This window comes from Chelonia mydas, chromosome 7 (genome assembly GCF_015237465.2).
Source record: "Chelonia mydas isolate rCheMyd1 chromosome 7, rCheMyd1.pri.v2, whole genome shotgun sequence".
In the NCBI taxonomy this organism is placed as follows: Eukaryota; Metazoa; Chordata; order Testudines; family Cheloniidae; genus Chelonia; species Chelonia mydas.
In genome coordinates this window covers 75,179,706-75,200,687 of record NC_057853.1, presented here as the reverse complement: position 1 = coordinate 75,200,687, position 20,982 = coordinate 75,179,706, and the positions used below count along the sequence as shown (strand labels likewise).

At 39.3% G+C, this 20,982-nt stretch overlaps 1 protein-coding gene across 48 annotated transcripts in view; it reads left to right on the top strand.

Moving 5' to 3' along the window:
- ANK3 (ankyrin 3) overlaps positions 1 to 20,982 on the top strand; it is a 540,509-nt gene that overhangs the window by 461,529 nt on the left and 57,998 nt on the right. For 25 of the 48 annotated variants that reach the window (XM_043550311.1, XM_043550307.1, XM_043550308.1 and 22 more), the window contains 3 exons: positions 3,852 to 3,958; positions 10,545 to 10,769; positions 14,055 to 14,209. In XM_043550311.1, the coding sequence (XP_043406246.1) occupies positions 3,852 to 3,958; positions 10,545 to 10,769; positions 14,055 to 14,209 (487 nt within the window). Of the gene's footprint in view, positions 1 to 3,851; positions 3,959 to 6,445; positions 6,479 to 10,544; positions 10,770 to 11,511; positions 11,611 to 14,054; positions 14,210 to 20,982 lie in introns of all 48 variants that reach the window. The other 23 variants (XM_043550285.1, XM_043550284.1, XM_037903990.2 and 20 more) reach the window with 3 other exon arrangements.

The window sequence follows — 20,982 nt, the reverse complement described above, 5'->3', positions numbered from 1 at the left end:
ATAGATATTGACGGGATTGGCATTTCCACATGAATTTGAGAGTCAAGGCATCCTGATGAAAATTTATCCTCTCCATGGAATATGGAAGAATTACTAGTGCCCTGTTGAAAAGGATTAGAGAAACTGCCTGCATTAAAAGTTAATTTGTCATTCTTGTACCATGGCCTGGCTAACATATTGTAGGTATTCAACACTTGCCATACTTTAGCATGCTACATGCCCATAATTATTGTTGTCTGCTTACTTGAATCATTGCACCTGGTTGTCTGAAGTAAATATCTTACAAAAAAAACAGGCCCTAATAAAAGAGCTAATCAAAAGAAGAGAAAATCAAAAACTATGTCTGTTGTACAGTTGGACAGATGGCAGAGGAAAGTTGTACCCTGAAGATTTTTAAACATGCTGTTATGGTATTGACTTTCTTGGAAACAAAGCCAAAATTCAAGAAACATTTAAAGAAAAAAACATTGAAAATGAGTAAAAGGAGGAATGCAGGTTCGAGCAAAAAACAAACACTTACTGGTTGTTTATCTTGTGACACCTTCTCAGCGGAGGACTTTCATACGTCTGTGCTTGTATTTGTTGGATTTATGACTAGAACTGATATTCCCATTTAAAAGGATTCATTTTAAAATTACCTTTAATGCCAATATATAAAGTAGGAACCAATGCATTATTCCCAATGCAAAAATGTTTTCCTTCTCAGCTTAGACTTGAGTAATTTGTGTTCAAAGCAGTTCATGAGATTTAGGTCTAAAAAACATAAGATAAAAGATCAGATTTGTGCAGTCAGAAAGTACTTGCTATCTTTATTCATGTTTTGGGTACAACCAGAACTATCTTATTTATGAGATGCACTAAAATTTTGAGCAGAGTGATCTACCCAACCATTAGACAGGCTTTTCTTTTGGTACTGAGTGACAAGCACGTTCACTTAGATCAGGGATGGGCAAACTATGGCCCAGGGGCCGCATCCAGCCCTTCAGACGTTTTAATCCGACCCTTGAGCTCCCGTTGTGGAGCAGGGTCCAGGGCTTTTCCCGCTCTGGTGCTCCAGCTGGGAAGTGGGGTCGGGGGCTTGCCCCGCTCCGTGCGGCTCCTGGAAGCAGTAGCATGTCCCACCTCCAGCTCCTACACATAGGGGCAGCCAGGGGGCTCCGCATGCTGCCCCACCCCAAGCGCTGCCTCCGCAGCTTCCATTGTCCAGGAACCGTACCAACGGGAGCTGCAGGGGTGGTACCTGCAGACGGGGCAGCGCACAGAGCTGCCTGGTCACGCCTCCGCATAGGAGCCGATGGAGGGACATGCCCCTGCTTCCGGGAGCTGCTTGAGGTAAGCGCCACCTGGAGCCTGCACCCCTAGCCCCCTCCTATGCCGCAACCCCCTGCCCCAGCCCTGATCCCCCTCCTACCCTCCTGCACCCCCAACCCCTCATCCCCACCCAGAGCCCACATCCCAACTCATGCTCCAGCCCTGAGCCTCTTCCCACACCCTGAACTCCTCATTTTTGGCCCTATCCCAGAGCCCGCACCTCCAGCCGGAACCCTCACCCTCTCCCACACCCCAACCCCCAATTTCATGAGCATTCATGGCCCACCATACAATTTCCATACCCAGATGTGGCCCTCGGGTCAAAAAGTTTGCCCACCCCTGACTTAGATTGATGTCTGACAGTGCTTCCTGCGTGTTTTAGTGGCATTGACATCACTTGCATTCCTCTCAGGAAATATGCCCATGCAGTATTTGATGATTTAAATGGTATAACTGGTTTAAAAAAAAAGTTCAGCCGTGGTGCACTTCACCAACACAATGCGAAAGAATCTATAGAACCATGACAAGGCATTGTCCCCAAAATGCGTCTATATGGGATGGTGAAAACTGAAATGAGTTACTGCCCTGAAGAGAAAGTTCTTTTGAGTTGTACTTAATTCCTGCAAAAAGGACAATTTTTCTCTGTGATGCAGTAACACTTTAGGGGCCCAGCTGAAAGTCTGTCAGTGTTATTCTAGTTTGATTGACTTATCAATATTTGACAAGCTATGTAATTCAATTATGACTAAGGCTCTGTGTTTGTCACTGTTTCCGTGACTTCTGCAGCAGCCGGTGCAGCTGCCCCGGGAGCCACCTGAGCAACTTAGGCAGCCCCTGGGCCAGTTGCACCGGCTGCTCCTGAGGCAGTCTCGCCCCACCGCCCAGTAGCAGGAGTTTGTGGGGGGGAGCTGGGGGTTGGGGTGCTGGACTCTCCGGAAGAGCGACAGGAACTCCCCTCCCTCAGCTCCTAGCGCCACGTGCTGCCTCTGCCCGCAGGCACTACCCCCGCAGCTCCCATTGGTACCCCCGTGGTTCCCAGCCAATGGGAGTTACAGAACCAGGGCTTGGGGCAGAGTGGAGGCAGCATGTGGAATTCAGGAGCTGGGTAGGGAGCCTGCCCCAACCACGCCAAACTTCCCCCACGGTGCCCCCGGACTGCCCCCCCCTCCAAGCACCTGCGGCACCCCCTCGTCCATCCTCCTCCTCCCCCCCCAGCACTTGCAGCGCCCACCCCAAGCACCAAAGCATCTGTGCGCTCCCCCAAACACCCACAGTGCCCCCCGGGCCGTCCCCCCCAAGCATGTTCTCTCCCCCCCTCCCCCCGCCAGTTTTAGTCAGAGGTACATAGTAAAAGTCATGGACAGGTCAGGGGCCATGAATTTTTGTTTGCTGCCCGTGACCTGTCCATGACTTTTATTAAAAATAGCTGTGACTAAAACGTAGCCTTAATTATGACTGTAGGGGGCCAATACTGTGCAGAGTTAAACAGTGTTTAAGTGCGTGACTAGGGGGAACAGCCTTTCATAAAAAATTCCCAGGATAACTCAACCGATACAGAAAGCAAATACTCCATCCCACCATAGGTTGGCACACTGAAGGTCTGATCCTGCAGTTCTAACGCAAGCTAAACATCCAGTTAAGTCAATAGCAGCTTTGCCCAAGTAAGGATTACAAGCAGAGGCGTCCCTTGGGTACGGCAAATCGGGGTGACCGCTCCAGGCCCAGTGCTCTGGGGGGCTCCGCGCTTCGATAACATTGTGAGGAGACAGGTGGGAAGATGAGGCAGGCGAGCGGGCTGAGGAGGCGAACGGGGAGGCAAGTGGCAGGTTGGGGGGGGGGAGCCCCCTACCAGAACCTCCCCCTCCCCCAGCGCCTCCTACCCGCCAGCAGCCCCGCTGATCAGCACCTTCCACTCCCTCCCAGTGCCTACTGTCTGCTGCGGATCACGTGTTTCGTGGCATTGGGAGGTGCTGGTTGTGAAGGGAGCTTTGGGGAGGGGGCAGAACTGGGCGGGGAAGAGGCAGGGATGGGAAGAGGCAGGATGGGGGTGGGGCCTTGGGGGAAGGGGTGGAGTGGGGGTGGGGCCTTGGCAGAGCCAGGGGGAGCATACCCAGCAGATTAGGAACTCGGCGCATATGTTCCTGGGCCTGCCATACCCAACCCCTTGGGTTGGCCCAGATTACAAGACTTAACCCTGGGTGCCTTTCCCAGGAATTTTCTGCACAAGCAAGCAGTTTTCCATAGCTTTTTCTTGACCTTGCATGTAAACACAAATTGGACAAAAGTGTGCGAGAGAGAGCTGTAATTAGGGATGGAGCAAAAGCAGGAAAAAGGAAGCTTAAAGAGCTGTGGGATTCATTGAACCTGCTTTGAGAATTCTAAGTTCCAAGGTCAGTAATTTGCTGCTGCTAGAGCAATGTCAGCTGGAGTGTTTGCAGAGGAAGTAATTCTAACTGTAAAATTGAGTTGAGATGTGCTGGGCAGAAATGTTTGACTTTTTCATGCTGATTTTAAATATCTGTTTGTTTATCTTTTTGAAGCACCTGACATTTCCAAGGGAATTTGATTCTGATTCTCTCAGACATTATAGCTGGGCTGCAGACACCTTGGACAATGTTAACCTTGTCTCAAGTCCCATCCATTCTGGGTAGGTCATTTAACAGATTTCCTTTGTCATTAAGTGTGAAACTGTACTGTTATGTGGACATTATAACCTACTGAAATTGCTGGTAATAGTTCCAGTCCTCCTCCAGTTAAAGCCAATGGCAAACTCTCATTGACTTCAATGAGAACAGGGTCAGGGCAAAAGTAAATCGAGAATTACATAGAAAGAAAAACTTGTATTTCAGCCTTCCACAAGGTTTCATCTGAGATGTGGGCATGAATTTGTGAGACGGGCAGGGATTTAATCAAAGGTCTCTCAATAGTGTTAATAGGAGTTGTGAGCTCAAGTCCTGCATCTCATCATGAAAATTTTCCTCCATGCTTAATTTCTTAGGTGCAAGGAAAAGCTGAAATCCCACAGAGAACTTCCTGTAATAAGCTTGTTTTGCTTTTTCTGTTGCTTACGCTTTGCTTTTATATGTCTTAGGATGATTTTAGTTATGTTGTATTACATTATTCCAAATATGAAATTAGAGAAACGATGTTATGCTGCACTTGCTGTTTACTTTTCCATAAAAAATGAGAGCTCGTAATTTAATCTTTTGTTTTATTTGCACCAAACCTTCCCTTTTCCCACCCCCCACAAAAAATTCTTTTGATGTTAATTACACGATTCACTTACCAATAAAGCATCACTATTAGTACAGTGTTACTTAATGGTACCATAAGTAATTGAGATATGGGTGATGTTTGAAATGCATATTGTAGAATTTTCCAGTTAAAAAGTATAAATAACCAAAGGGAATTCTGTGTCACACATAGGATTACCTAATAACAATATTTGTAGTAAAATTTTCAACAAGAACAGGAGACAAAATCCTGTATTCCTTTTCACTGATTTCTGCCTGCTCCCTCCTCACACACATACATTTTTTGACTAGCTTCACTTATAATGTAAAGGGTGCATTTAAACCAACAAGCTCCAAGAGATTCAGAGTTAAGGATAAGGTCCCAGTTCAGCCAAGCACTTAAGCATGTACCTAAGCAGAGTGCAAATATAAAAGATGAGGACTAACAGGTAGAATTATAGGTCCCAATCCAGCAAAGTACCTGAGCATGTGCTTAACATTGAAGTCAGAGCTTCAAGGAGATTCAGCTCTAAGACTAAAAATTTACCCATTAGTATTGTTATTTTAGCTGAAATTGCCCTCCTGCAGAGACCCTAACAATCATGGACAATTTTGCATGGGCTTGACCCTGCATTCCTTGCATATGTAAAATTCCCAGCCATGTCTTAGAGTGTCCCTCTACAACTCCACCTGCAGAGTACTTGCCAACTTTGTGCTCCCAGATTAGGGAGAGCAAGGCACAATCATCTCCCGCTTGGCTATCCCTTTCCCTCACATACACAAACTCAGAAGAAATGATCTAAAATTTGTCCCATGTTCTTAGTTCACCAAAAAGAAAAGTGTTGGGGGGGAGGGGAGATTTTGGTGTGCAAGGAATGGAAGATCTAGCTTCAAATCACTGAACATTTACAAAGGAGGGAATTATGGCATTAATTTAGAATCTTCTGGTTTTTCTCATTTTAAGCCAAGGGTTTTTTTTTTTCATGTTGTTCTTTGAGTTTAGGTAAGTCTTTCTACCAGTGTGTGCTTTGCATCTTTCCCTTAATAATCATTACACTGCTCAGAAATCTGCCAAGAAACCTGCAACCTATAGATGGGTAAAGCACAAATTTGCTGGAGTAAACAACATGTGATTTTATGACTTAAATTTTTCAGGTGTAACCCTGTATACCCACTTCTCCCCATGTCTGCATGTTGCATCTTTTGAACCCTTGGTTTCCTTGGCTCAGTGAAAGAATTAGTACACCAACATTGACATTATTATAATAAGAAACACAGAAGACCTGGATCCTAGGCTGTAAATGTACCATACGTTAGATTAAGCACAGTGCATTCCCGTATCTATAAACTTTCAAAAATTCAATTTGAAGAGAAATTTAATGAATGGCTTACAGGAGTTACATCTTTTTCAAATGCTTAGCTATATATATCTTCATATACTGTACTTTGGAAAACAACTGCTGTATGCAAGCACAATAGTTGATTTTCCAAGATACACAGTGAAGCATGCTTGTGGGTGTAACACAAATTGAAAGAACCCATGTCACATTAAATTCTGTGTTGATCTATGATAGGCACAAAAGCATATGGCGTCTTTTCAGTTCTCCAAGCACTCATGCAACTCCCAGGAATGCTAATAGAAGTTATAGGCCAATACTGAGAGGAGACATGACCCTTAAATTAATCGAAAATATTCTTTTCAGCGTACAGCGTATTGTGTATTACAAAACGTGATATATATAAAATGGAAGCCAAATCATTTTTAAAGTTGGTCCTCAAATGCATTGCTTTCATTATTTTTCTGATGATTACTTTTCTTTGGCTAATTATTGACATTTTCTGTTGCTTGCTTCTAATTATCTTATATTAATTTTTCCCATGCTTTCTAAATTATTTTGCAGCTATTCCTCTCCACTTCCCCAGTATGATTCAAGGTGATAACTATGTCCTTTCTGTGAATCCTCATTTTGTTTTACTTATGTCAACTCTCTGTCCACAGTCAAAGTGTGCGTAGATGTTTGTAGTGCATCCTCTTATATCCTCTGTCTTTTGTTTATTTTAAAGTAGAAATGTTCACTCTTTAGCTTTTAGCTTTGTATTTTAGAGATCATAATTTAGCTGACCTTATGAGACAGGCCTTAAATTAGGTAAACATCAGTTACTAATCCTTTCAATAGAAACAGTGCATGAAGCATTATTTGAAAATATTATTCACAAGAATTATGTTTTTAAAGGGAAAATCACCACTTTGAAAACTGAATGAATAAAATGTTATTGGCAATAAATACATTTTCCATATAGCCGGCAATGTGAAAATATTGGTCTGTTAAGGCTTAGTACTGTATTTTGGTAACTGCTTATAGCGTGTGCTCTTTTTGATCCTGCTTGGGTTTGCCACTAATGCACTGTTCAAGTGTAGCATATCAATCAGGTGAATAACATTGCCTTAATCTTTCCTTTTGTATGGGATTGTTTGATTACATGAATATCTTTTGTTATATTAATTAAGAATTGGATTAATATATACAAGTATCTGCATACATGATGGACAGTTTTCCTATCTGTGGTGCAACATACTAGTGTAGGAATAACCTGTATGAGATGTGAAGCAACCATGCCAGGGACCACCCTTGCCAAAACTCAGAGGCAAATTCCCTTGGAACTCCAGCCCTGTAGCAGTATGCCCTTCAGCAGCTCCCTCAGCGCCGTATTCACAAACAGTACGTCTCTCAGGTTATGGGTGAACAGCGACAACAGTTCTGTTCCACTTGGCTGCCTCTTCTCTCTGTGTACACATATTTAATCTGAATTAGCCTCATACTTTTAGGTGGAAAAAATCAGGGAAACCTAAAAAGGCAAAGAAAGCAAAACCGTAAAAGAGGCCACTTAATATTTCCCTCTCTGTGACCAAGGTCTGTGTGCCCTTGCTTAATATTTTACTTTGTTTTGTAAATTTTAATGGCAATACTCCCTGAAACCTTTTCACAGCTTGTCAGCAGCTGGCTTACTGCCCATTAGATTTGAAGATCATGCCATAGACATTTCCCTGAGTGTGCTCTGTGGAATCCTACTGATATCAGTGTTGGCCATCTACCAGATAGAGCAATCTTAGGAAGCAAGAGCAACATAAACATGTAGGGCAGGACATGGGATATTTAAGATAAATCACAGTTGGAAAACATAAGTGCTCTATGACCAAAGGAAGGTGATAAGCAAAGCTTCTAGCATCTTCAGAGCTTGTTGGTTAGAGCCTTATGTTAGCATACACAGTATTCTACTATTGACGTCAACCTCACAAAGTCAAATAAGTTTAAAGCCAATAGATGAAGAATTAACTCACTGACCCAAAGATCTAATTTCATTGTAATTTTTCATTAGTTAGTTGATACTGTCAAAAACAGTAGGTAAAGAAAAAAAAGATAAAATAGTATTGTAGAGAGAAAATATAGGATCTAAAAATAAAACATGTTTGTTATAACTATATATTGGAATCACAAATAGGAACTGATTAATAGGTGGATCCATTGAAATGTACTTTAGTGCATTTAAGTATGCAGATTTTGATATAAAGAGAGTTTTTCACCCAAAACATTATAAAGGTGGAAAATGAATTTAAGTTGTCAATATTAAGGATTATCATCAGATGTTTTATTATCAGATATTTTAAACTTCTGAAGTACCTTTATTGACATACAGATCTAAAACTTATAGAAAATGTTTGATTACCTATTTTATGAGGACTTTTCACTCTCAGATATATTTATCTCCCATTCCATGTAAACAAAAGTTGACTGCTTTTACAGTATGTAGGAATGAGCCCACTTGCAAAGTTCTGATCCAGACCTCAAGTCCCACAGAGTTATGGGGTTCTGATCTGATATGGAGGGTTGAGCCTATATCTACTTATATGAAGAGCATGTAAAATAAGGTGAATCAGTATTCCACACTTTGCTACTGTATTAAAGGCCTCAAACCTCATGAAACAGTAAGTAAAATGGTAGTGTGAACCTATGGAAAGTTCATCACCTTCCCATCCTATGTAATCCTTTTTTCTTCAGCTTGAAGAAACACAACATGACCATTACACATATAACACAACACGTTATAACACAACATGACCATTTTGTTTTTCTACTCCACATATTTGCTGTTTCCTTGCCTGTCAATTTATGTCCTATAAATCAAGAAATACAAGGGCCTGTTTGTTCACCAATTTTGTGCAGACTTCTCCCACTGAAATCACTAAGAATTCTGAGTATGGAGAATTTTCAGGATTGGGCTGTACAGTTTAGCTCTTACTTTTGATATTTTGTCTGTAATCAAAAGGAAATATCAGTATCATACAGAAGCTATCATCTGTAGTTCCCAGTGCTCTGTGTGACCTTTCCCAGTGAACAACAGTCTCCATGGCTTCAAGAGGCTCTTGCCCTTCTATGGATTAAATTTATAGCTCTTGTTCTCACTAGAAGAAAGCTAAATTGCCAGAACTACAAAGCTGAATGGATTCATCTGTTAATTATTTTAAGGTTTAATCCTTAAGTGCAGGAAGTATTAGCCACAGCATGGAGAAAGCTGGAATCATGGAATTAAATTAACAGCTACTTCAGGGTTTGCACATCACACATAAGGAAACAAACAAAACGTTATTTGTATTTGTACAGAGAGTTAGTTTATAAACCATGCACCAGACATGAAGGTCCTCTACTGCAAACTCTGTTTAAAGATAACGTGGTAATCAGGAAATTGCATTGCATTATATTTGGAGAGGTGGGATGGTATTGCAGAGCCACTGAAGGGATTTGGGCTCCCAATTTCTGTGAATTTCTAATTGAACTTAGCCAATAATAATTATTATATATAAAATATGCAGATATGGGGTGCTTTATAAATAAAATAATAGTTGGAGTCCTGAACAACAATAACAAAAACAAAATCGCTTAGCTGACTTTGAGAAACCTGTTCACGGAACTAAGTAGGAGGTCAGGGTCTGCTGTCTGCTCTGGGACTAGCATCTACTTCTTGTGTTTTTGTCATTTGTGTCAAGAGCATTTAGAGATTTAGGATTAATAAATTTAATATCTTATAAAATGAAATAAATAATACATTTAGAGTTTGTGTTTAATGTTAAAATAAATTATATTTTAATATCTCCCATTTTTAGAAAGTTTTAAATTTTTTTTATATTGCAGTTTCTGATATACAGAACTGATTTCCTTTTAATTATTTACAAAGCTACAGAAACCTGGAAAAAACACACGAGAGACAAGGCTTTAGAGAGACAAAACACAATATTCCCTGTAGCCTAACCTGTTTACAACAGACATCCATGTCAATATGAAGAGTGGTGGAATAACTGATTTTAGAGTGGTAGAAATGTACAGAAAATTGTATGCTTGATGTTCTGATTCATACATATTCACCAGAACCATTTAATAACCTTGTTCATCACACCCACAGGGTCAGTGTTCAGATGGCAAAGTAGGAAAGTGTGCTTTCAAATGGGTTTATCCAAAGGTTTTTGAAAGACTGAGATCCAAATATAAAAACATGGATTTCTGTTGTCCTTAGCCTGTACTGATTGGTTGTCTTGTGCATGTGGGACATTGCTATTTTGAATTATAGAGTGTCGCAGAACATTTAGTAATAAAGAACCATTTTAATGAACTAATAATACACTAATAATTTACGTAACTGTGTACATACTCTCTTTAACCCTGGGGTTTTTCCCCCTAAATATTCAGTAGTACTTGAATCTTCCCATCATTATGCTACTAAACCATTAGAAATGTGTGAGTTTTGTTGATTATTGTTTAAATTTATAATTAAATTTAAAGAATCCTGCTAACAGTTATGGCATAGGGGGCATTTGTTTCTTAACTATCATGTTAGCTGATGCTTTCATCATAATATTTTATTTTATTAGACTCTTCCTGATTTACATGAAGTTTTCCTTGTTTGATTTCTGACCATTTTAATGACATGTTCTCCCTTTCTCTACAGTTTTCTGGTTAGTTTTATGGTTGATGCACGTGGGGGCTCAATGAGGGGTAGTCGCCATCATGGAATGAGAATTATTATTCCACCACGCAAATGTACAGCACCCACCCGCATCACCTGCCGTTTGGTAAAGAGGCATAAACTGGCCAGCCCACCACCAATGGTTGAAGGAGAAGGATTAGCCAGTAGACTGGTAGAAATGGGGCCTGCAGGTGCACAGTTTTTAGGGTGAGTTGTTCTATGAATCTCACTGTTAACATTCATATTGCATCTTTCATTTCCTTCATCTTGTGGATGTAAGTAGTTAAATATTGAAACTACTTAATTTGAACAGTTATGGTAGGCCTCTGTACAGTAAACAGACTCAATTCTGACATTCTTACCCAGGAAAAAAATCTCTGATTTAGCGGGAGTTTTGCCTGTTTAAAAACTACAGGTTGTGCCAAAAGTAAATAAAGCTATGAAAAAGCCAAATTCTGCACTCAACTATTCATGCCTAACTCCCTCTGAAGTCAGTCAGAGTCATGTATATGTATCCAAGGACAGAATTTAGCTCTTGTTCTGTGTGATGAGTAGAATACCAGGTAAATATGACTTTCATAAGAAGTTTCACCATAATTATGTACCATTTTCCAAATGTAGAGCAGTATTCTCTACTTAGCGTGTGTGCATATCACCCTCCAACATTAATGGGAGATGCACGCCTACCTCCAGTGGGGAAAGGACCACTGTGCATGATTCCAGATAACTTAATATAGAGCATCATTTAGTGCAAATGCTAGTAACTGACATTTTTCAAAGCTAAAATTAGGAGAAACAATCCACTATGATGTGGTTTTTTTTTTAATTATCAATTTTGTTCATTACCATAAGTGGTGCCCTGGTGAAAACTGCCGGTTCTGTCGGGAATGACAGTTTGTTCCTAATTTCCCCTTCTTGTTTCTCTTCCTGCTGCATGGATGTTATTCAGTAAACTGCATCTTCCTACCAATCCTCCCCCTCTAAATGAGGGTGAGAGCATGGTTAGCCGAATCCTGCAGCTTGGGCCTCAAGGAACAAAATTTATTGGGTAGGATGCTTATAGAAAAAATACAGAATGTCTACAGTTTTTTTCCTTTCTTTTGTTTTGTTTTTGTTTCCAATTTTTTGTCATTCCCATAATTTTTTTTCTACTTTCTAAAGCTTTCAGTTGATTTATGTCACTGAAAGAAAATCATAGTGGCTTGATTTATTATAGCTCTGCTATTGTAACTATCTTGTGCTTTAGGCATGTGAAATTCACTGCAAGCATTCTGCTTTCATAACTTGTTGTGCTTTTGTAATTTTTTTAAATTTGAACTGTTTCAACTGCATCAAATACATTTTAATACACGATGACAGCCCTTTAATTTCAACTTTGTGGTAGAGAAGGTATTAACAGGGTTTGAGTCAGTCTGTTTCAGGAGTAACTCTGTCAGATGTGGATGCATATGTTGTACCTTTTTTAAAATATGAGCATGTTCAGAAAAAATATAATTGAATAAATGATTTCATTTAACAAGGCTGGAGAAATGATAACCTTTTAAAACTGAAGTAGGCATCAGGTTGAAAAAAATAAATATGAATTTTGGTACATTTTGGGGAAACAAGTACAATAGCCAAACAAGTTGCAATGTTTATTCTAAAAAAAGTTAGAAAATATCTTCATTGTTTGCATTAGAACGTTATTGTGAAATTTATTTCATTATGTTTTTAAAATATTGCATAGAATCTATTGCTTAGAATACCTGTTTAATACCTTCTCACTGAGTATTCTTGTTAAACTTCATGCACAAAATTGTGTGGTTCCTAAATATTTACAGAGACAGTATCTGATATATTAACCTGCAAAGATTGTATTAAAAAGTTCGTTAGTTCTTTTTAACTTGAGAAGCCTGTGTATACATTATCTTAGGAAAATAAATACCTTAAGAAACAATGTAATTGAATTTTTGGCATTCATCTACTGTAGATGTTGGGATAAACCCTCTGCATTTCTATCAGCTATCAAAGGAGTAAGATCAGAATAACAGACTTTGGGTATTTTTAAAAGCATCTAAGAACATTAAAAGCATTAATGTTCTTAAATAATCTGCCTTTTTTCCTATTTTTATTAAAATTGCTATTGACTAATTCCTACTCCTTTTGTATTTAATACAGAGAGATGGACTTAAAACTATTTTGTATCTTTATTAATATCAGCTGTATCTATGGTTTTAGAGTAGCAGTCGTGTTAGTCTATATCCGCAAAAAGCTGTATCTATGATTTCCATAGTTAGATTATTAATTGATTTGTTAATATTTGCACAGCACTTTGAAGATATAAAGTGCTATCTAAGTGCCAAGTATTATTTTTCTCCATCTTCTAATGTTACTTTTAATGGAGTTACTATGAGAAGGTGAGGTTCTTTACAATCTCTGTAGGAAACCAATGATACTGTCTATTTAAATGTCTTAAAGCTGCATAATCCATAGTGGTTCATCTATTGTATGATTGCAGTCAGTTTATTTTAACATATTTTAAAATGCTTATCTTGTCTGTAAAATGTTTAGCTAAAATGTCTATTTTGTTAAGGAATGGCACATGAAATGAATAGCAGTTTCTGTTGATTATTCACAGTAATAATTTAATTACGCACTTGAAGTCCTACGTGTAAGGCATGCTGTCAGGTAATTTAGGTGTAGTATTTAAAAAAGTTGTTTAACGGTAGCTAATATCAATATATATTTCATTTTTATTTAACCCAAAGAGAGCCATTTTGAAAGAATTTAAGCAGTCTCCTTTAGTGCTTGCAGCACCGACATTGCAACTCTGGCCTAATGCATGAGAACCAGAAAGTGGAACACAGTAGAAACAACCCATCTAATATCACTAATCTGAGTGAACGAAGAGCCCTAAGTAATTGGTGAAAACCAAATTGGATTTTTAAAATTTTCAGATTTTAGTACTTACAGGACTATGAAGTTGTTTTGTCATTTGTTTGTTTTAATGCCCATATACACACACAACTTCCATCTCAGTCAACAGCAGGTATATGTGTATGCCAGGACAGCAGAATTGTGTTTGAGACGGACTGTGTCCCTTTAAACACTCTGTCAGATATGCCCACCCATCTCCCCCTAAAGTCCATGGAGTTGTGTGTGCATATCTGAGGACCAGGTTATGCCACATATATGTCAGGATAAATAAACACAGAAAATCATTTTTACCTTAGTTTCTGTCCATTTTTGTCATATAAACAATTGTTTTGAAACACTTCCTTACGTTCATAATAGTATGGGATCTGATTCATAAGCTACATATTAATAATATTTTACAGTTTTGTAGCAAAGGATTCTGCAGCTTTGGCAGCTTTTAAATCATTTTTAACATAACGATACTTATTATTGTCAAATGAACATAGTTTTAGTAAGGATTTAATATGTAGAGGAAAATCAAGATCAATGGGGAAAATATATGTGATAAAAAGTAATATGGATTCCTTTTTTGTCTAGCCCTGTCATAGTGGAAATCCCACATTTTGGATCAATGCGAGGAAAAGAAAGAGAACTGATTGTCCTTCGCAGTGAAAATGGTGAAACATGGAAGGAACACCAGTATGACAGCAAACATGAAGACTTAAATGAAATTCTCAATGGCATGGATGAAGGTAAACTTATTTAATCAAAGCTTTAACTGGGTTAACGTCAACAGGGAGAAAGCAGGGCTAATATAAAAATGTAATCTCTGCTATTTGACTTCTGGAGAACACATGGTATTACAAAAATAAAATAATGAAATGAGCGTAGGGAGGAATTCTGTAGCATTGGTGTTAACTCACTCCCATTCCTCCCCCCCACCCCACCCCCCCCAGCTACCCAACCCCTGGTTCCTCACAATGATGCAGAACACTAAGCTTTTCTCTGAAGTCACTCCGGGTTTACATGCTTCCTTGTGACTTTAAAAATAAAATAACATATTTACCTAAAACACAACACTTCAGAAGAACATAGTGACTGCACTGAGGAATAGTCCCATTATTAGGAAGAGTCAAATAAAGACAATCCAGGGCATAGGCTCACCCCAAATAGGGCCTGTATCTGGCACTGTCTCTGGCTGTGGCCCTACTCTTGTGCCCATGGCCTCAACTTTACTTGGTACGGCGCTGGCAGGATGCACCCACCCAGACTCTCTTCTGAGCATCACCACACCTCCTTAGGAAGACTGGGCCTCCTGCTCTGTCAAGACATTGCTCACTCTCTATCTGAAGGTGGGTTGTGGTCATTCCTGAGAAAGAGAAGACTCAGCCTGCACCTCATTCAGCAGAGGACTCTGTTTGAAGGACCCCCGCTAACACAACTCCAGCAGAGCCATGATGGGGTGGCGGCAATGAGGACCCACCCACCCAGAGTCCCCGGCTAGCATAGTAGTGGAGGTGGGGCTCTCGAGAAGCTGGTAGCAGAGTTAACCCATTGAAAGGAAAGAGGTAGTTCACACCCCACAGAACACTTGTTTCAAATGTCTGCAGCCTCAAGCAAACATCACCCATCACCTGTGTCAGGTGCTCCTCACAACCATGAGGACTAGAAGCACACCTTTTTAAAAACGAAAGCTCAGATACTTAAGTCGTCATGTGACACCAAGAGCAGGGCTCTGGGTATTTCCCTATTATGTCTCTGCCTTAATCCAGCCATGTATCTATGCAGTGTCCTTTCAATATATGCAGGTATTTACGCAGCTGGAACCCACAAGGCGTGAAACCTCAAAATCCATTAGGTTTTACACTTAGTAACCCATTTCCTCCTGACCATGGCATTGGGTTACCTGAGGTTGGTCTGTGGGCTGGACTTCCTGGTTTCTGCAGGAAGATATCATTACCCAGCTTCTCCCCCTGCTTTCAGGGCTTGAATACTTTCAAGGAACTACTCACAACTAATCTACAGATGAAAAATTATTCGCTGGAAATCTTCAGCAAATAAATTCTGAAAAGTTAGTGAAAATCTTAAACTGAAGGACAGATAATTTTAACAGAAAAATACTGTATTTAGTGATTAAATCATTTACTACAAATTATTCACCCAAATCTACGTAAAAATGAAATGTCTGTAGTTCAGTATGTCATCACATACTGCTGTACTTTGTTTTTGATTATTTCCCCTTAAATCATTTCCAAATGCATGTTGCGTTAGGAAAAGAAGATTAAGTGTTATTACTAAGACTATGTACTCAGACAAACCACCCTCATAACACTATATTCTGTGTGACACCAAATATATCCGTAAGACTTCAGTGATATATCCACATGTCCACGATTCTCTTCAGATTATGCTGAAACTGTTGCTAAAGGTTTTCCACTGAGTTCTTAAAGAGTAGCTATAAAATCTCGTGACTAGGTTATTGTTTTCTTAAAAGCATCTAAAATAAATACATTAAAACTTCCTACATTCAGGAGTTAGTGGGAAGAGCACAGAATGGCTCCATGGCAATAGAGATGGGAAAGGCTTTCAACAAATTTTCTTTTCTTACCTTTCAGTTTTGAATATGTTTATGACACCAAAAAGCATGAGTTTTCTTTACCCTTTCAGGCATTGCTAATGCTATTGTCTCTAACTGTGATAGAGATTGGCTAATATTTGGATGTTAAACAGCAATCTCAATTTTGCCATAGGAGGAAGCTTCTTAAATAATTTTCAAGTATTTCCTGGGGCATAATAAGATTTCTAACTATACTTTTCATATTATCAAATCTTTTATATATCTTTTGCTGATATTCCACTGCTACAGCTTTTCGTATCTGAACATGCATAAAGTATCCCATGATTCTGTGTATAATTTTTGGCTTAAAATTTTTTATAGAAAGTCACCATCTGTTTGGGCACAGTTGTAGTTAGGGGAAAGCTTAAAGCCATTAGTAGCAAATAACCAGATTGTAGAGGGCAGCAGCAAATGTAACCTGTATGAAGCCTCTGCTTCAATAAAGGCTTTTCTTTGTTGAGCAGGTGAACTTGAGTAAAAAAGAAAGCAGAACTTAAGGGAAAAAATATGATAGTGTTGTGGCTGGTTTCTTGGATGTTTGGATGTAAGGGAGATGCATATTTTGGCTGGTTTCCTGGACACTGGGGATGGGGAATTGCCAAATGAGTTTCTGCTTTGAAAGCACATAGGGTGCAAAAGTATTTGAAAAGGAACAGCAGCAAAGAGCCATGTGTTATGCAGATAATTTCTTATTTTTAAATAAGTGTATCAGAACTTATGAGGCACTGTGGAAAAGGCACTGCAAATACTGTCTCAATAGGTTTGGAATCAAAAAATGTAATATACTTCATAATATAAAGGTACTTAAACTCAATAAAGCCGACAAAATAATTAATGCAGTCCCAGCACTATACAGCATGTGTATGAAATACACTGGGATTGAATGAAGGCAGCACCCAGTGCAAGAACTCCCTCTCTCTACCTGAGATGTTATGTGGTATATAATGATTCACAAGGTAGCAACAGAAGCTCTGTTTTACTCTTTTGCATTGTGCTTCTCTGTTCTTAATAGTTAGGTAGGAAGTCCAAAGAAAATGTATTGATCAGCAGCTTGATTCTGCATTCTTTGCTCTTCCCACATTCCCACTGACTTCATTTGGAGTGGTGGGTATACGAGAAAAGTAAGACTGGGTGCAAAATGCATCTATAAATACTCCAAATTGCACCATCTCTAGTATTTACAAAAATTCTCCTCAAAGTGCATGATCTTACAAATTGATGTGTTGCAGAGTACAGAGAGAATTTCTGCATAAAATATAACCCTCTGTGATGATCTGGGACTACAGCCCTAATTCCTTAGCTCGAAAAACATAAGCTTCTACAGTTGGAGCCAAGGAATAATCTTTCTTAGCTGTTAGCGATTGCAGTACTCTTTCCCTTTCTGGGATCCAGCCACTAGAGGGTAACACACATATGCATGGCATTACAGAGCGTACAATGAATGCAGTGTTATTCCTCTGGAGTCAAAATCTTTTGCCACCTCAAATCCCAAGCCACAGAAAAAATGACATTTAATTTAAAAATCAAGACATTCAGTTTTGAGATAGATGGGAAAAAATACTGAAAACATTCCCTAGAGCCTTGATTTGTTGTTGCTGTTTTGTTCATGCTAGCTTAATTCTTCTCCATTCAGAAGTTAACACTGGGTTTGTTACAATTAAATGATCCTTCATCTGTGATATTAAAGCTCTTCCATGAAGTGGTCTGAAAAGTGATGTTTTCATTTATATTAACATTTTACTGGTTAATAACAAAAACACACCTCCAAATTAGAGATCTGTCTGAAACAAACCCCTGAATCTCAACACCCCTGCCCTTGGAGGATGTTTGGATCCAGGTGTGAATTCTGAGGCTAGAGCCCATTTCTAATCAAAATAGAAAGTAAATGATAAAGAAATTAGTGTCAATGAAGTGATCTGTCACTTCCAGAAGGTCAGTATCATCTTTACAAAGAAGTTTTGCAACCATCTCAAAAGACAGAGACTCTCTGGAATTGTTCATGCTTCTGTTAATCATGTAACCAGATAGTGTGTCTCCCCCCCATTCACTTGTTCCTTCTGACCTGTGTAATAAAGACTGAAAAGTCATATTATGTACCTAACTCCATAATATACTGTCTTTTCAAAGATACGGTCTATTTACTTGTTTGCTGTTAATCTCGTCAGGATTGATAGAAATATTCCATCATTATCTTGCCATTGCTAATGCTGTGAATGGAAATGTGTTCAATTATTTACTGGAAATAGCACCATCTACTGGGAAACCTAGCTATCAGGCTCAAAATAATTTAGAACTAGTAGATAATACTTGGAGGTATTAAACATATCCTTGAATCATAATCAGTATATTGCCTTTGGTTTCGTGGATGGTCAAAGAAACTTAATGGAAATGGGTCAGATTTCACCTTTGTGCCACAAGTGTTACTTTCTCTTAATTTCTCTGCTTAAGTTAGTTGCGGTAGCAAATTTTTTCAGCTGGGCTATTTTTTGCAGGTGCAATTTGTACCCATATTTGTTGCACTTACAAAATGTTTGTGTCTGTAAACAAATTGTGGGCACAAATAGTCTCATTTGGGTAGCTAATTAACTGACGTTCACATTAGATAATGAGCACACAAATGCTAATACTTGTGCCTACAATGTCATTGCAAATTTAAATTATACTTTGAAAAGGGAGGCTGGTTTATTGCTGGGGTTTTTTGTTTGTTTCGTTTTGTGTTTCCTATGTAGGTCTATGAAACTACTGATCAAACCAATGTGAACCCGGTTCCTTACCTGAGGTTTAAAATACCACCACAGCTCATGTTGCAGTGATTTTTCCATTGTTTCCTGAAAATCAAATTAAAACATCTAAATATAATACAGTTTTTGTACATAGAGATATCAAACTCTTGTTGTGCATGATAGTGAAAGACATTCTGCATACACAGAAACAACAAAACTGTAACAAAGCCTGTTGATTTTCAAGATGACATTTCCCAGTTATTTGTATCACTTTGAGTGGATCACAATGTATAAATGATTGAAATTGGGAGGGGTGGTCAGTATTTTCTGATCGTTGACTCCCTTGTATTTCTACCATGATGGCTTTTGCCATAACCTACACATTTGCTGGTACTCTATATTGGACAAATAGAGATGCAAAACCTGAAAGCTGTTCAATTTATGAATGGGTATTTGCTTTTCCAACTGCAGTACAAACCCCGTAAATCATGACATTGGGCAATGGGGAGGGAAATCAGGCACTGGAACACATAAAAAGCCATTGAAGGTGGGGATAATAGCCATTAGGGTGATGATTTCTTTTCTCTGATCCTTATTTTAGTTAGAAGAAACTCATGTTTTATAATCTCATATAAACATAAATAAAGGAGTTAGCCCAAAGATGAATTTGATCCACGATATCTTAACGCTGTTATTCACATGTGCAAAACCAGATATGATCTTCCTCCCTGACTCTGAACCAGTCAACCTGAGCTGTTCTACCTTGGGAGAGGTGATTTGGGCCTCCCCTGTCATGTAATACTCCAGGGGCAGCCCAGATTCTGGGAGGGATTTTCCTGGGAGGTTTTGCATCTTTTTTCCCCTCCATCTCTGTCTTGTTTCTCACTTCCATCATCCTCTCCCCACTTTTGTGTTTAGCTGTTGCCATCACTCTCTCGCTCCACTTCCCCTAATGTTTCCTTTTTCTTATATCTTCTTTTTCTCCCTTCTTCCCTTCCTCACACTTAGCCCTTTCTTCCTCATATAGATTTTTTTTTTTTTCAAACTAAAACATTTAGTACTCAGGGCTGCCCCTTTAGTCCAGTGACAGCAAGCTCTTGCTTGGGGCCTCGCATTCCAAGCATGCTCTTTAGGCTGGGCCTATCTCCTTCACTTGCACTGGGACCAGACAGGGAGGAAACTCCCCAGTCCCTTCTGCAACAGGAGTGACAACAGTTTGACTGATCCTTCCCTCACAGAGCTTGGGGCCCAGAAGGCTTGCGTTGTTAGTACCCCTTCTAAAACTGTAGGAATGCTACTAATGCTTTCTCAATTCCACTCTGGCCAGTGCTGATGCCCAATTCCTGCCTCTTCCTGCCAGTACATCTCCCCTGCTCCATGCATATAGTATAGCAGGGAGACAAACACGGATCACAGAGAAAAGTGCATTGCTGGATAGAGCATTCTGATGGACAAGTGCAATGCTGCCATGTCACAATGGGAGAAGAGCGATAAGAGACTGCTCTGAAAAAAATTGCTTTATAGCCTCTGTCCTTAGCATAGCCTAATAATGACTGTCATGAGGAAAGAGAGGTTGACCTAGTTTTCAGTGCTGATGACCTACCCTAGAACCCTTCTGTGTAGAAAAGCAGATGTAAAGGCAAAGCAGTTTGCCGGTGGAGAAATGATGGAAACAGGTCACCTGTGTTTAGACCAGGCTTATGATTCAGAGATCAAATGGAGAATACTTAAAGTGGATGTGTCAAAATGTATCTCTGAGTCAACATTATTCGATCTGATCTGCTTTTCCCAGAGCAAGGCAGACAGATAACTGCAATAGGTAGTGCTGTATATTTAGAAAATTTGCATGTAAAAAGGTACACAGATTTACTCACATCTGTAACTTAAGGAAGATTGACAGCAATAGGAGATACTTAGGGGTAGTAGTGGTTAATGGAAAAGTTTGAGAGTCAAGGACCCCTGGATTCTGTTCCCAGTTCAACCACTGACTTGCTATGTGACCAAAGGAAAATTACTTAACCACTCTGTGCTTCGCTTCCCTTCTCTTCTGTAAAATGGGGATAATACTCTCCTTTTTTAGTAAAGTGTTTTGAGATCTTTGAATGAAGGGTATTACATAAGTGAAAAGGAATTAAATTAAAATAATTAATTAAGGGAAATGGTACTATTTCTAGACGTTCAGCAC